This window comes from Limanda limanda, chromosome 8, assembly GCF_963576545.1.
Source record: "Limanda limanda chromosome 8, fLimLim1.1, whole genome shotgun sequence".
Taxonomy (NCBI): domain Eukaryota; kingdom Metazoa; phylum Chordata; class Actinopteri; order Pleuronectiformes; family Pleuronectidae; genus Limanda; species Limanda limanda.
This window is the reverse complement of record NC_083643.1, coordinates 23,738,444-23,753,357: the sequence shown is the minus strand read 5'-3', so window position 1 is coordinate 23,753,357 and position 14,914 is coordinate 23,738,444. Positions and strand designations below refer to the sequence as shown.

At 42.4% G+C, this 14,914-nt stretch overlaps 1 protein-coding gene across 4 annotated transcripts; it reads right to left on the bottom strand.

Moving 5' to 3' along the window:
• Positions 1–313: 313 nt before the first annotated feature.
• On the bottom strand, positions 314–12,975 carry hmg20a (high mobility group 20A). 4 transcript variants are annotated; one of them, XM_061076210.1, is made up of 9 exons: positions 12,907–12,975; positions 10,391–10,471; positions 10,036–10,245; positions 7,375–7,507; positions 5,457–5,494; positions 4,549–4,624; positions 4,027–4,242; positions 1,593–1,725; positions 314–824 (listed from the first exon to the last, which is right to left on the bottom strand). In XM_061076210.1, the coding sequence occupies exons 2-9, from the start codon at positions 10,454–10,456 to the stop codon at positions 821–823; spliced, it is 876 nt and encodes a 291-aa protein (XP_060932193.1). In that variant the 5' UTR covers positions 10,457–10,471; positions 12,907–12,975; the 3' UTR covers positions 314–820. The 4 variants fall into 4 exon arrangements, with proteins under 4 accessions (XP_060932193.1, XP_060932196.1, XP_060932194.1 ...); XM_061076213.1 differs by having other exon boundaries at positions 4,549–4,621; XM_061076211.1 differs by having other exon boundaries at positions 10,391–10,474; positions 12,907–12,968.
• Positions 12,976–14,914: the final 1,939 nt, after the last annotated feature.

Sequence of the window (14,914 nt, the reverse complement as noted above, 5' to 3'; positions counted from 1 at the left end):
AACAGCGAGGCATTACAGCAGATTAGCCACGTATTCTCTATTCGATAGAAGACTCGCCTTCAAAGCTCAGCTGGCAGAAGTTAGCATATCTCTGTGTGACTAATCAGAAAGTGGAAAAGCAGCATTTCATTTTGCCAAAGACTCAAAATAGCAGCTTTAATATTTGTAATGCAAATTTAAGACATGCAATCTGAGAGAGATTATTTTTAGCACTTGGATCTGGAGCACTGGCACCTAGTGTATCTAATTTTAGATTAGTTCAAACATATTTCCAGTAAGTCGTGAACCGATCCAAAGAAACCGAACGCTCACATGATGTAAATACATTTATTGAAAACACAAAAACACATTTTCACAAAGAGAAAAAAAACATAAATGGCACATTTCTCTTTAGCGGAGCATCAGATGGCCTGCTTACATTTTTTGGATATGGTGAATACAAACCCACAGACATATTTTTCTTTGATCAGTTACAAACTGTTTGACAAGTGGTTTAGATATTGTTGTGGAGGCATTTTGCTATAAATGGACGGTGAAAGACAGAACAGGAGCAAAGACTGACAGAAATCGTTTTATGTCCTGTCGTCTGATTATTATATAAAACTGAATTTTTTTTCCGTGTGAAAGAAAAACAAGTGTAAAAAAAACAATAAATAAATATGAAAGGTTACATCACCTACATCACTTTAGCAGAGTAACAAAAGACAGTTTAAAGTTGGTATAACAGACAGAGTCACGGAGCAAGGCATCGAACTGGAAACAGCTTCTGCTAAAAGTCGCTTGAACCATCAGATCAGATGACAAGAGTCCAATTCTCTAATTATCTGGAGGAGAAGAGAGAAAAGAGTTATAACTGATTCCCTGCTGAAATTACATTAATATCCAACATAGCTGTAACAAACAAACCACCATCAGAAAAGATAACAAATATGAAGCTGTTTTGTCAGACTGGGAAAGAGATTTTAGGGACAAATTTGGCTTCAAGTATATTCTAGATTTGGTTTTAAGATGTTATTGCGGACATATAAGGTTGGACTTGAACCAAAGTATGTTTCAGATCTTTTGACAGTGTATGTGCTCTGTCGTAACTCGTAAGTAACCTGAGGTCACCAGTGAAGGCCCTAGTCACATTTCCACAGCCCAAGCTGAGGACCAGAGGTGACCAGGCCTTATCTGTCTGGACTCCCACCTTTGGAACAATCTCCTTGAGGAGATTTGTCTGGCAAACTCTCTTGAATCTCTCTTATAGGCACATTTTTGTAGATGGGCTTTCTCCTATTTCCAATCTGGCAGACAACTCTAATAATTCGATATTATTATGTTTAATCTTGTTTTTACCCCTTCCTCATCTGTAACATTTTTTATTTTTATATGAAATGCTGTGTGATCTTCAAATAGCTTTTAATTCATTGTTTGCCTTCATTTTTATTTAAGCTGTGTTTTCAAATGTGTTATTTAAGTTAAGTTTTTACTATAATTTTAGAAACTGATAACTTTGTGATTGGTATTCCTCTATTGACGCTTATATTAAATGGCAAAACGTTTAATAATACAGTCATTGGATTAAAGATAATAAATAAAGCCTCTGTTACCTGTCCAAACGGTTGACGACGTCTCTCACAGTGTTAACAAGATTCTCGTGTTCTTGCGGGTTACTGACAATGACGCTGTGGAGCTTCTTCATGTAGGAGTCAATGGATTCAAGAGTGGGCGTCTCTCCGCTACCTGCAGGACAACAAGCATGTGACGTCAGCACAAGAGTTTCTTGAGTTTTTCAGATGAAATGTGGGTGTGACCCAACATGAACCTTCAAAGGTTATATTATGTTATCAGTGAAATATGATACCTTAATACAAATCAGGTTTTATTTGTTTGTAGGCAAGATTAAACAACAGCAACTAGACTAAAATCCATAAAACATTATGTAAGCAAGTAAGATGTGTCAGGGAAGAACAAGTTACATTTTGGAGCAGATAAAAATGTCTGTAACATCATGATATAGGGTTTTTATCAACATTTTCACATTATTTCTAGGGAATAATGCAGAGATCTTGAAAAAAGAATGCACATTAAGTTAACTTAGATCCATGAGTGTGTGAAATTTCTTGCAGCTTGATTGACTTTATGAAGACTACTGGGCCTTGGTGGGGTGTGCCCCTCTCCTGATGCCATTCTAGTCACTGGTGAGTTTTCTTTTCTGTCTTCAAAGACGAGGACCGTCCCGACACTGGATCAAAGATTCAAACTATCTGGATATCAAGCTGAGGAAGATCATCATCTTTTTCGAATTTTTTGTATTTTCATTCTAAAAACTGTCATATTAAAAATCTGTCAAATGAAACCTGACAAAATAAAGTATTAAGACCTCACACTGTAAAATCTAGTAAAACAACATTAAAAAAGGTAAAATTAGTGGCACAATTATGAATGAAAAGATAAAAAAGATTGGCCTGGGAAAACTCAGCGTAAAAAAAGCTTCTAGTCGGAAGAAGCTTTGATGTTACCGGTTATTAATTTATTGATGCTTTTTCCTAAACAGAAACAGAAAGTGTTTCCCCGAGGCTACGTCTAAATGGCTTTGGCAATCACCTTTCCATCATCAGGCTTATGAAACACTTCCAGCAGCGTTGTGTCAATTTGTGCTGTTGGCATACTCAGTGTCTCTGCTGTATGAGCAAGACACTCAAATAGGTGTGGAAGAAGGAGAGAAAGAGAAATGCAGGAGCTCAGCAGAGGTTTTAAATGATAAAAAAAGTTTAAATAAAGTGGGAGCGCATTCTATAAATTCCAATAATGAATTGGTTCAAAGGGATTTACTACTGAACAACCTGTTCACCAATGAGAATCAAGGCAGAGACAAATCCTAGTCAATGAACTTATTTTCACTCCTACATTCTTATTTCTGTTTCCCCGTCCTAGTGTGTGACTCAACCATATCTTTGCACAGTGCGTTTGTGTCTGGGGATGAATCACTGCTAAGGGATATCAAATCAATACTGGTTCATAATGTGCTTTGATCAGCATCAGCACATCTTAAGCCCAAGAGCCACACAGCAAACTTCCAGAGATAAAAGCAAAGCTGGGCTACTTTATTTTGTCACACTCAGCACAATATTGATTAATGAAGTGGGTTTTATTTTTGTATCAAAACTGACGGTCCGAGTCTTCACTGTCGTTACGCACGAGATGTAAACTCCATATCAGCAAATATTCGACAAACCTAAAAGACGGTAGTCATCTAGGACGGTGTTGAGTCACTCATCGATTATTTTATTTTAATTTAAACAATTAAAAAGAAAAATATAATTTCCTTGTATCTGAATAGGTGAAAACCACCACTGTCAATGAGGATAACAAGAGTTTGAGGGCGTTTTCAAACCTGAAAGATGGTTGTGGTTTCAGATTGTCATTTAGGGAGCACACTAAAGACTTTTGATGACATATGTACTTCCTGTTGTCATCACCTACCTATACCTAAACTTGACCTTCATTGGTTTGTAGATGGGCGTGCATCTGATGACGGTGTGCGGGGGGGGGGTTTGGTATTGTTTGAGTTCTTACCAACATTGGTGCTAAATCGATACTTTTTTTCTTCTTTTTGATACAATGCGAGAACCAGAATGATACTGAATCCATTGACAATCATTATTAATGATTAATTAAGATAATGTCTTTTATCAGAAAAAACAAGCAATAACCAGGTGTGTCAGGGACAGGGCAACCCAAACACAATGCAGCTTATATTAACTGCATTGAGCTTGAGTCGTAAACCGACACTGCATATGAACCAAACCATGGTTCAGTTTGATTCTGACCTGTTGGTCTGCTGGTCCAGATTGTGGTCCGAGGCACTTTTCACACGTTACTTTGGTTCTGACTAAATTGACCAAACCAGGTAGGTGTGAAAGCGCCCCAGGACTTATTCAAAGACTTACTAACTTATCACATGGAACTTTTTTGTTCAATTGTAACTGTGAGGGTCAATTCCCAAAAAGAACTGGCCCTGGTGCAGTTTGCTGTTCCCACCTGGCAGAGGCACGGTGGAGAAACTGGAGGCGAGCGCCTGGCGCAGGGTCTCCAGGTGCTGGTGGAGGAGCCCGTTGCGTCCCCTCTCTTGCATCACATCCCCCTCCAGCCTCTCGACCGCTCCGCGCATGCTCTCGACATGCTTCTGCAGCGCTGCGTTCCGCTCCTCGTACTCCATGTTGGTCTTGCGCAGCTGCCGCATCTCGGCTTCACGGGCTGTTCAGGAGAACACACACAAACAGGAACAGGAACAAAAGGTAGATCAAAAGAAGAGTCCAAAGAGATGCGGCAGCAAGATCTGAACAGCTGGGGTCAGCATGAATTTTTAATTTGCTCTAAGAGGTGTGTTCTTTTTAAGCTTTGGGCATCACTATTGTGGGACCATGCAGCGTTATAAAATAAAGTTGTGTTGAGGTAGAAGAGGACTCTGTATAGAAACACTTAGGACAGAAACAGTCACAGCACACAGAGTGCAAAGTATTTCTCAACAGCACGGCGCACGGCAGCGTTCAGACTCTTTACCTTTGCTGTGGTTGAGAAACTCCTCGGTGAAGATCGGGATGTCAAACACAGTTCTGTCCTTCCCTTCTGCATCCTTCTGTTAACAGCCAGAGACAGTGAGAGGGAAGGAGATAAGCTGTACAGTGAATCCATTTGGCAACACAGACTGACAGCGAGAGGTGGTCATTCATCTCGCCGGCCTGTTGGCGGGCCAGTATATTGATTTCATTTCTGGCCACAGGGGAAATACAGCGATACAGTTTAAGAAATGAGGAGGTGGAGGCATGGTGCTGCTGCAATATCAAAGACTCTGAAATGGTTTGAAACAATTTGAACTAAAAAAGACGAACAATGATCCTTCCCTCCTCTGAAAGAATGCGTCGCCTCCTTAATTCCCAGCATAATGAAATGAAATGGGGAATTCTGTGTCCTTTGAAATGTACAAGGGAAAAACACTGGAATCCCCACAGGAAGGGTAATTCCAATGAAGTCTCCTTGGCTCTAACCCTTCAGAGTACCCGGAGACACTCACAAAGGAAACTATTTCAATCATAGGCAGAACTTCATAAAAATGAATTACACACTTTATTGAAAGCCACGTGTTTGGATCACAAACACAGCACCAGAGCAGATTAACCCAGCTTGGGTGACACGGCAGTGAGTGCTTCATGCAGGACGAGGGAAAACACAAACACCAACAGATTTACAAGTTCCTAAGTGAGAAGACAGCCAAAAAACAAACTTTCAACAAAGCAAACGCTGAATCATTATTATTTGATCATCCTGATAGGTATTGTTTTTTCTTTCCTTGGACAGAAATTGAGGAGTTTATGAGGGTTAGAGGAGGATGTTTGGACTTAATTAAATATGATGTTTCGTTCTTCAGGAGAGCGATGGTGAATGTGATAAGACAGGAAGGAGCTACTGACCTCATGGAGAGCTTCGTTGGCTACCTGGTGTCCAGCATCTGGAGAGGGAAGGACAGAACTATGTAAGAGGATAGCAGATGACGTTTTGGGTAGTGCGCATTTATCACATTTTGAAATGCTAAAACACATTAAAGTAATCCAAAATATCCCATTACTCCTTTTCTTTTTGTTGCCGAGGCGGAGCTGTTTATGCCATCAACATTTTTGATACTTAAATGGAGATTTATCCAGCGTAACAAAACGGGATCGGGTAATAGAGACCATGTGTTGTGAGAGCAGAGTCACGGCTCCTTGTCTTCAGGCTGAACCATCACTTCTAACCTGAACTCCTCTGAACCTGTGAAGTCTCCACTTTCCTTGTCATGTTTCCACAGACTGAGCGAAGCTAATGTTCATTTCTGAGTTGCTGCACCAAATACTGGAACATGACTCCGTATATTATCTGGAGTTTCGTGCATGTCTGAAAGCAGCTTTGGAAATGTAATGCCTTGCTCATGAGTGTCTTGAACATCACAACAAAATCTCATACATGGACAGAGATGTGTCAGACTCATTTGAAACAGAAATTGCAACATTTTGACTACTGTGCTGCAGTGTAGAGCTGTCAACATTGGCCAAAACTGACATTTGATTACTCCTAAAAATTTGGACTGAAGAGGTTTTCTCCTTTAAGTCTGTCCCAAATACCCTGGAGAAGCTGGCTATCGAGTTGTCAAAGCTGCCGGCGTGGCCGAGGGGCAAGAAACCAGTTTGGGGTCCTTGTCAAGCTGCGTGACAGACTTGCTCTCGCTGGAAAGTGGAGTGCAAACATTAACAGCAAAGTCACCTTCATAGGGGAGACCCGAATGAGAGACAGCAAAACTTTTTTATAATCACACGGTGGAACGAAATCCGTACAGTCCATAGCGTTAGAGTAGATAGTCTTAGATAGACTGTGATTCCCCAGCTGCTTCTTCATCGTCTACGCCTCTGTGTTCTGCAATTCAGGATGTGCTCATTTGGGGTAATATTTTCCCCAATCCCTTTCTGTGCCCTCTGCTTACACACTTTTACACTCCGCTGAGCAAAGTTTTTCCAAACCCGAGTTTTTAAATTGCTCAGATTTATACTGCAAATACTCGCCGAGAGGCCGAGCTGGGGTGTGAACTCTCTGCCATCATTACCACAGTTGAATTATTTGCTTGTTTAAGCTTGACCTACATTTCACTTCATTCAAAGGGATGTCATGTGACTCCTGTCCATCATGTAGCCCACTCCTTACTGAGAAAATGTCCACAGCTCTCTGCAGAGCTGCTTCTCCACGGCTGAGGGTTCATTTTCTGTCTCTATTTTTACAATTAAATAATATGAAGGTATTTTGAATATTTGTTGTCAGCTAAACTGCAGTGTATAGCAAGAATTACAGATTCATGTTTTTATCTAATCTACCTATTCCAGAAATCTCTGTCTGTACGTGGATAACCATTCTTATCAGCTTCACACTTGTTTAGGGCCAAATGAAGTGCAGAGTCACATTTGGTGCGATGTGTTCACACAATACATTTAACATTTACAACATTTTAATAAATTGGTGACCAGCACTCTGTCGTAGCAATGGCTGGGACTTATCAATATAAGTGAACAACAAGTGATTCTCAAGTTCGAGTCGGGCGACCTGAGTCCAGCCTCACCGAACAGCAGCCCAGTCTTTACTGTACTGTACCAGCATTAACACAGGCCAAGTTAATAGCCCATTCAAAACAGGCAGGTTTAAACGGGCACTGCACTAGTTCACTGAGAAAAAAGCTTGTTTGTCCAATCCTCATCACACATTTGTGTTTCCTACAACCTTTTAAATTTTACAAATTCAAATGATTGTCGGCTTACAGTGAATGAATTAGGCTTTAGTGTTTGTGTTTCTATTGTAACCAGATCTCACCTCCCCTGTGCCGCTTGCCGTTCTGCTTCTCCTGGACCTTCCTGGTGAAATGTTTGTAGGCCTCCGTCTTCTGGTACTTCTCCAGCTCCCTCATGTAACGCTCCTTATCTCGCTCTGCCTCTTCTAAGTATCGCTGCAGGGATGAGAAGGTGAAAGTGAATGCGAGAAGAGTAAGGTCCAAGGTCAAAAATTCGATTTGGTGAATCATGGAGGAGGAAGTGCTGGTGAGATGACACGATGAGTGGGAGTAATTACTGCTAAAAAGGCTTAATTCGTTTCAATAGACGTAAAGCTGTCTACAAAATTACATCTGTGAAATAATTAGTCAGAAAAGCTTATAAAAACATCTTTATGCAAGGACTTTATCTCAGGATACTGAATCACCTGTGAACTCTGTGTAAAACAATAACAAGGAACAAATCAGTACAAAGGTTTGTCTGGACTCTGTCCCACCCGACCAGGCCCAGACTCGTCTGGAGAAAAGGTAAAAAAATGTAAAAGTTCTTACTTTGAATAATAAACACACTTTGTAACTAAACGAGGATTTGATGCGTGACTGTGAAGACAGTTGTAAATAAATACAGGCTTTAAAGGGGACATATTGTGAAAATTTCACTTTTGTAGTGCTTCTACATGTTAATTTGGGTATCTGGCATGTCTACCGTCCCAGAAACTCTGGAAAAAAACAACTCCCGCGATTTGTTGTGGTTCCTCTATGTCAGAAACTATACTCTAGATGTCCTCGAATGGGAATACACCAAACTAATACGTATTAGTCAAAAATGCCCATGTAGTACGCCCCCCCCCCACCACTCGAACCACCACTGGAACCACCCCTCGACCCACCCACTTTTTCAGTCCATCGGAGTTCGGCCGGCCGCCATTAAAGTCATGCAAGCCTTGGAAACACTCGGATAAGCTAACTGCAGCATGAGTTGACTTCCACACCCAAGATGCTCAGTGCTGGGCTGCACAAATCAGCACAAATGTCTTCATGTGACTCCAGCTTCAGAAGACAGAGCTAACCAGCCAGGGAGCTGGGTGAGAGGCAGAGGAAACAGAGCCTGCGTTTGGGGTGAGTTACCTGCCACAGCTCCCTCCTCAGCTCGGGCTCCGGCCCCGGCTCCGCGTTCACGGAGGAGGCTGCCGGCGCAGAAGCCGCGATCTCACGATCAGCTGGGTGGGAGGCGGAGGAAACAGAGCCTGCGGTCGGGGTGATTTACCTGCCACAGCTCGGGCTCGCTGAGGGGCTGCTGGCTCCATGTCGGCTGCTCGCTTCTGGTGGATGTGTTTGTTTACGCCGGGGAGCTCCGCCGGCCGGAGCTCCAACCGGACCTCCGCTCCGCGCTCCGGCTCGCACTAGCTGCCTCGTACTAGCTGCCTCCACTAGCTGCCTCGCACCACCGTAGCCCGGAGCCATCGCGTAGCCCGGAGCCCGGCGCCACCACCGTAGCCCCCACCCCCCCGGTCTCCGGTTGCATTGTACCGGTGCCGGGGGCTCGCTCAGCGCACGGGTGGCAAAGCGGAGGAGGAGGAGGAGGAGGAGGAGGAGGAGGAGGGGGGGGGGAGAGCTGAGCCTTATAACTTTTGTGGCTCTTACAGATTTGCTCCACGCACCCCGAGCTGCACGAACCGGTGCCGGTCACCAGCAGCTCGTTGCCGCCTCCGTCGCTCGCTTTAAAATAGACTCATATCCGGGGTTTTAAGTGCATTTCGCCGCAAAAGTTGCAGCAGTGTTAGCTTCCAAAGCTAGCCCCCACATCCCTTTGCCTGTGTGTCTGTGTGCGCGTGTGTGTCTGTGTGTGTGTCTATCTGTGTGTGTGTCTGTGTGTGTGCGTGTGTGTATATATGCCCTGTATGAATAAATATACACATACAATTAAATACTGTATACACACATATCTAATGCATGTATTTAAATAAATGTACATCCTTATCAGAAGGTGTTGTAGTTTTAAAATTGTAGCTTCAATGAAGAAACACAACAAACAAATACAGAAATATATGTGTAGGACAGTGACTTAAAATTATTTTAACAACCTTAAATATGCTAAGGAGAGATTTAAGACGTGAAAGTGGATGTGTGTGTGTGTGATTGACAGGGGGGGGCGGGGTGGTGGGAGGGGGGCGGGGCGAGGAGAGGGGGGGGGGGGCGGGGGGACTCAAAACAGGTCAATCTGAAGAGGGCTGTTTTAGACAGGGTAAAAAGGCTGCTGTTTTAAATGATCCTTGTGGTATTTTGACCAAAAAATGTTACAGACATTTCATTAAGACCCCAAGGAACCATATCAACTTGTGGTAAAATGGGCATAATAGGTCTCCTTTAATATCAATAACATTAATATGACAGACATTCTGCCATTTTTTCACAAGTCAAAGTCAGTGGTATTAGACAGATGTCTTTGCAGTTGGAATGACAGATTCTTATTAAGGCTTCTTCTTACTGTTAATGTCTCTGTTTATCAGAACTCAGACAGGTTGTGCTCACTCCTACAATATTGCTGCATGAGTCAATACCAATACTTATTAAAATTGTAAGCACTTTAAATGTAAGCCTGTGAATGGTGAAACCTGGGAAGCAAAGAAACAGCGAACTTTGGCCCAGTTTCCCTCACAATGATGTGCTCAGTGTGCGATCCTGTCAGGAGCGTCTTCACTGACCTGCTTCTCCTCGGGGGGCAGCTTGCTCCACTCGTTGCCCAGCATCCTGGTTATCTCTGGGAAGGGCACGTCTGGACGCTCGGCCCGTAGCTGCTCCCGTCTGTCGTTCATGAAGCGCACGTAGCCCGTCAGGGGCGCTTTGGGTGCGTTGCTGTCCTTCATTGGCTTCTTCCTCTTCCTCCCCTTGGTCCAGCTGCCACGTCGGGGCTTCTGCCGAGATAACAAAAGCAGATATGATTTGAAGGTTCGGGGTAGCCGGCCTCCCAGGTCCCACACTGACTGTACATTCTTTGGAGTTTGAATTGGGGAAAAATTGCAAATTGTGTTCCTTGATATCTGCGTGCTGAGCTCTTACCTCGTCTCCGTTTCTCTGGCTGTTGCTGTCCGCATTGGCTCCAGGAGAGCCTGTCTGCTCCTCCATCACTACAGGGGCGATCTACTGAAAAAACAATGGGACATGTCAGAGGAGCTCATACTAGAATAGTAACAGCTACTAATTGAACTGGCATAAATGTGTGTTCTGGGAAGATCTGTGATTTGTAAAGACAATGCATCTAGAGGAGGTAAATACACAACACGGAGCCACACATTGCGGTATAATGAAGGGGGGGTTAAGCAAGTTGAGGACGGTCTTTGGTTGAGGCGTGGAGACATTATCACCGGGGAGATTCCCCGGTCAGGAAGTTCACAGCAGACAACTCTCTCTACAGTTGTATCGCATTTCTGACTTTTAGTCCAAACTCCTCCCTTCCTTGGCTTGAAACCCTGTCTTGGCTGGTCGCATTTCCTCTAATAGGAATGTCCCGCAGCTATCAATCATTACTGAGTGAGTGAATGAAAAACTTTCTTTCCAATCATATTCACTCTTTAAAAAAGTAGGCTACTATTTTCAAAAGGAGGGAGAAGTTTCCCGCTGCCTTATAACTTAAGTTCAGTCAGAGAGGGAACGGATAAATGCTGCAAAACTCCCTGGAAGAAATTCTCCAGCTGAACTTTTGATCTAAGTTTTACAGACTATTAATAGTCTCTAAATCTTAGCATAAATTATAATCTTTATTATAAAACCTATCAAAATGTATTCAGATTTTTCACTCCTAAAACCACTTTAAAAACACTATTTTGTCTATTTTAAAAAGTAAAAATGAATTGACAGAGCATCTCTTTAATCGGTTCACTGCTGACTCAGCGTAGTTTTGAGCTCTCCCTTGACCCTCCCTAAATCGTTATGTGGGAAGTGAGCCTCTGTATCCTGGATGTGGTTTTCTGCCACTAACTGCTGTGGGAAAAGTCACAGAGGAATTAGTCGTTCGACCACAAAAAAGGCCGTTGGAGGATAATGTGTGGGTGAAATCCCCCCCTCACAACAAACAGTTCAGATATGCAGGGGTTGTGTTTCAAACACTGCTGTAAGAGATCCAGCCAAACAACAGAAGCCCACATGTGTCACATAATCTGTGAAACATATTTGAGACTAGGACTGGCAGATGCTTAAAGGTTCAGTGTGTAAGATTTAGGGGATAGGGAACCTTTGGCAGAAATTGTATATAAATTAATTCAAGTGATGTTTTCACTAGTGTGTTTCACCACAATTGTATGAATTGTTATTTCCATTCCCTGAGAATGGTCCCCTATATATTTAAATACTTAATATTTACTTCGGGAGCGGGTCCTGTCTATGGAGGCCAGCATGTTATTTATTTTTACAGTAGCCCAGACTGGACAAACTTAAAACCTTTTGAGTTTTTATTGACAACTGAAGGCTACCACAGGTTCTCTTTCAGGTTTGGAAGGGGAGGGTGAGGTGAGGGGCATTCAGCTGCAACATGCAACCTCACCACTAGATGTCACTACATTCTACACACTGAACATTACTGGTAATAATGATGACGATAATAATAATAATATTTCCAAAGGCTGCATAAAGAGCATAACGTGCGTTAGATCCCTATGAGAATGAAAGCGATGCAGTACCGCCATCTGCTGGATGCGATCGCACACTGCACGACTCAACGACAAACTGCACAGTTTTACCCTGGACACTCTGACATAACATTACAACGTGATGTTTCACAGATTAAGTTTTTACTATAGTGAGACTTTAAAACCCTGATATTTGCTTTTAAAATGTACATGAGTGCCGCACGTTGAGGAATATGAATGTCTGTATACTACACTATTGCTACAAGGGACACAAGGCCGTCAGACATCAGACTATTCTTATTTACTAGATTACACACCACAAAGAAACTGAACACAAATATAATAATCCACATATTATTTACTGATATTCACCCCCTACTGTTGGCTGTGGTGTGTTAGACAAGCAACACCATCTGCTAGACAGCGTCGGCTAATGCTAACCAAAAGCTACAATGCGGAAAGCAAGCGCTGAGGTCCGTGTGTTATAATGTTGTCAAATCGACAGGAGGGTGATCAGAATAATATTCAACTCAGCGTGGTATGTAATAATTAATTGAGATGTTGTCAAGTCAATCAAACAGAATGAGCGGTTAGCAAAGCCGCACAGCTGTTAGCTAGCGGGGCTAACACATCAACCACAGCAGCTGCGACATGCGATCTGCAGCACTGAGACTCTTCTCTGTCCTACAGGCACGTTTCTGGTAAGAACACAGACTGACGCCATCACATGTAGGAGCACACCCATGTTTCACTTATCACTATAAGGAACAATGGTCAAGCACAGGCATGTTAGAGCTCGGAGCTAGCAGCTAGCCGTGCAGCTAGCTAGCTCTAGCCGGGAGACGAGGAGCTAACGCCACACTTTGCTCTAACTCGTTAAGATGCGATTGGAAACATTATTTAACGTTATATTTGGTGTAGACACAGTAACAATGACCGATGGAAACGAACCGTAGCCTGAGATTAGGTGATCGCTGTCTTTCCAGGTGCTTTTCTTAATCAAAACAATACAGCAGCCTCATCATAGAGTCGGAGCACATAGAAGACACGTCAAGTCCTATGTTTACATTTGACATGTTATCGCTGCCTGTGTGTTTTGGTGTGTTGTCAAATTTGAGCTGGTGCTTCATCGACGTCATCAGGTAATAAAACAAAATCAAATACACCGTAATTTTAAAATATTAATGGAAACAAACACAAAAAAGCCAAATGAATGTAACCTACACTACAGCAAACTGCTCTAGACAGTCTACTTCTGTGCTCTTCTTGGCTGCTGATCTTCTTCTACGTGACACACAAGTGTCTTTTAGGACACTGCTTCCCCCTACCGGTAACTTTGTGTACATACTTTTTTCTTCTTGAAGCTTTATCGATATGGAAAGATGAAAAATCTAATTTGGATATTTGGAGGTTATTTTGACATAATGTTCGAGGCAGATTAAAAAAATTGTTAGACAGTCCCTCACAGGCTACTTGTTAGGCATTTTTTTTTACTTGTAATGTGACAACACATAGATTGTAAAGACTGACTTTCTCCACTTCCTCCCACTATCCAGAAATGAAGACAAATTAAGCAGGATACAAACTCTGCCATCTTTCACTGAAGAGTAAATTTGGAGCCAGAGTGTGTGTAGCAATCGGGGGATGGAGCAGCAAAATCAAGGTCCTGCTGAAACACAAGCTCCACAAATCTTGATTCAGTCTCAGTTGTCAGTCTTGTGCTCAACACTTTTTATTTAAATACTGAGAGGACATAACAAACATTTAAACAACAACAGCGTAGAACAGGAATTTAAAATAGGTAAGGCAGTTTTCAAATTATATAAGTAGCAATAACCAAAATAATGGAGCAAGACAACGCAGCAATGATAATAGATAAGAGGCAGATATTCCAATACAAATGAGAGTGGAATGAAAATGAAAAACCATCAGAGTCCAACCACCCATCCCTCAGCTGTCAATCATGAGTTTTCCCCCCATTATTATCACATCAAATAACTAATTAAAACTAAACAAAGAAAAATGAGCACTTTAAACATCAGTGTGATCAGAACTACCATAAAATGACAGACACCATCTTTGAGAAAAGTGTATTTGATGTGTTCTTTGTTGCACTAGTTTGGTCCATGTCCCATCTAACAACATGGAGGAAGGCAGTGGTTATGGCCTATACTGCAGCCAGCCACCAGGGGGCAATAAAGATGCTTTGGCTTCACTTTAGGTGAGCTGTCATGTTCGTCCAGCTTTTTATACAGTCTATAATTATTCCCCTTATTTCAAAGCCCATCGCCTCTTTCTTTCTGTAACTGTGAGTGAAGGTTTAATTGCCTCTGTCAGTCCTACACAAACAGCTCCAGCAGCACTATTGACAGCGCTCTCCACTCGGAGGTTTAATCAACAACTTCTGTCAACAGGCAGGTGATCAAGTTGCACTCAACATCATTTTTTTATTCATTTCTGAATAATACACAGACTCTGCTCTGCGGTTTGTTGGCCCCTTTCAGGTCTTAAAAATGTTCTTACCAAAGAGACATTTTCACATTACATTGCTGTCATTTTGTTCACAAACAACACAGGATCAACACTGAAGCCCCCAATCCGTCACCTTAATAGAGAGCAAGTCACTGAGACAGAGAGGCCTAATACTTTAATTCCAAATTAACAGATGGCAAATCAACAGCCAGGCGGGAGTAAACTAAGTGTAGCTGCAGTCTAAATGAATCTGTGATTGCAATCTCATCGCAATTATCTGGAGTTAATCCAACCCAGTTCTAAGGCTCATTACACACAGGTTCGACACATCCAAATGTTGTGCAGAGCTTAGAAGATAAAGTCACAAACCAAATTAAAGCTGAGAGCTGCATTAAAGAGCCCTGGCACCTTTGTGCACAACTGAGACAAAGGCAGCTGCACTGTGTTACCATGTTAAGAACATCAGGAACTTTTAGTTCTTCACCAA

Excerpts from the sequence above, each read along its gene's own strand:
- hmg20a (XM_061076210.1), bottom strand. The coding sequence starts at position 10,456 with ATGGAGGAGCAGACAGGCTCTCCTGGAGCCAATGCGGACAGCAACAGC. Across the intron at positions 10,246-10,390 it reads GCCAGAGAAACGGAGACGAG|AAGCCCCGACGTGGCAGCTG; the intron begins GTAAGAGCTCAG and ends TTATCTCGGCAG. Across the intron at positions 4,243-4,548 it reads GTTTCTCAACCACAGCAAAG|CCCGTGAAGCCGAGATGCGG; the intron begins GTAAAGAGTCTG and ends TCTCCTGAACAG.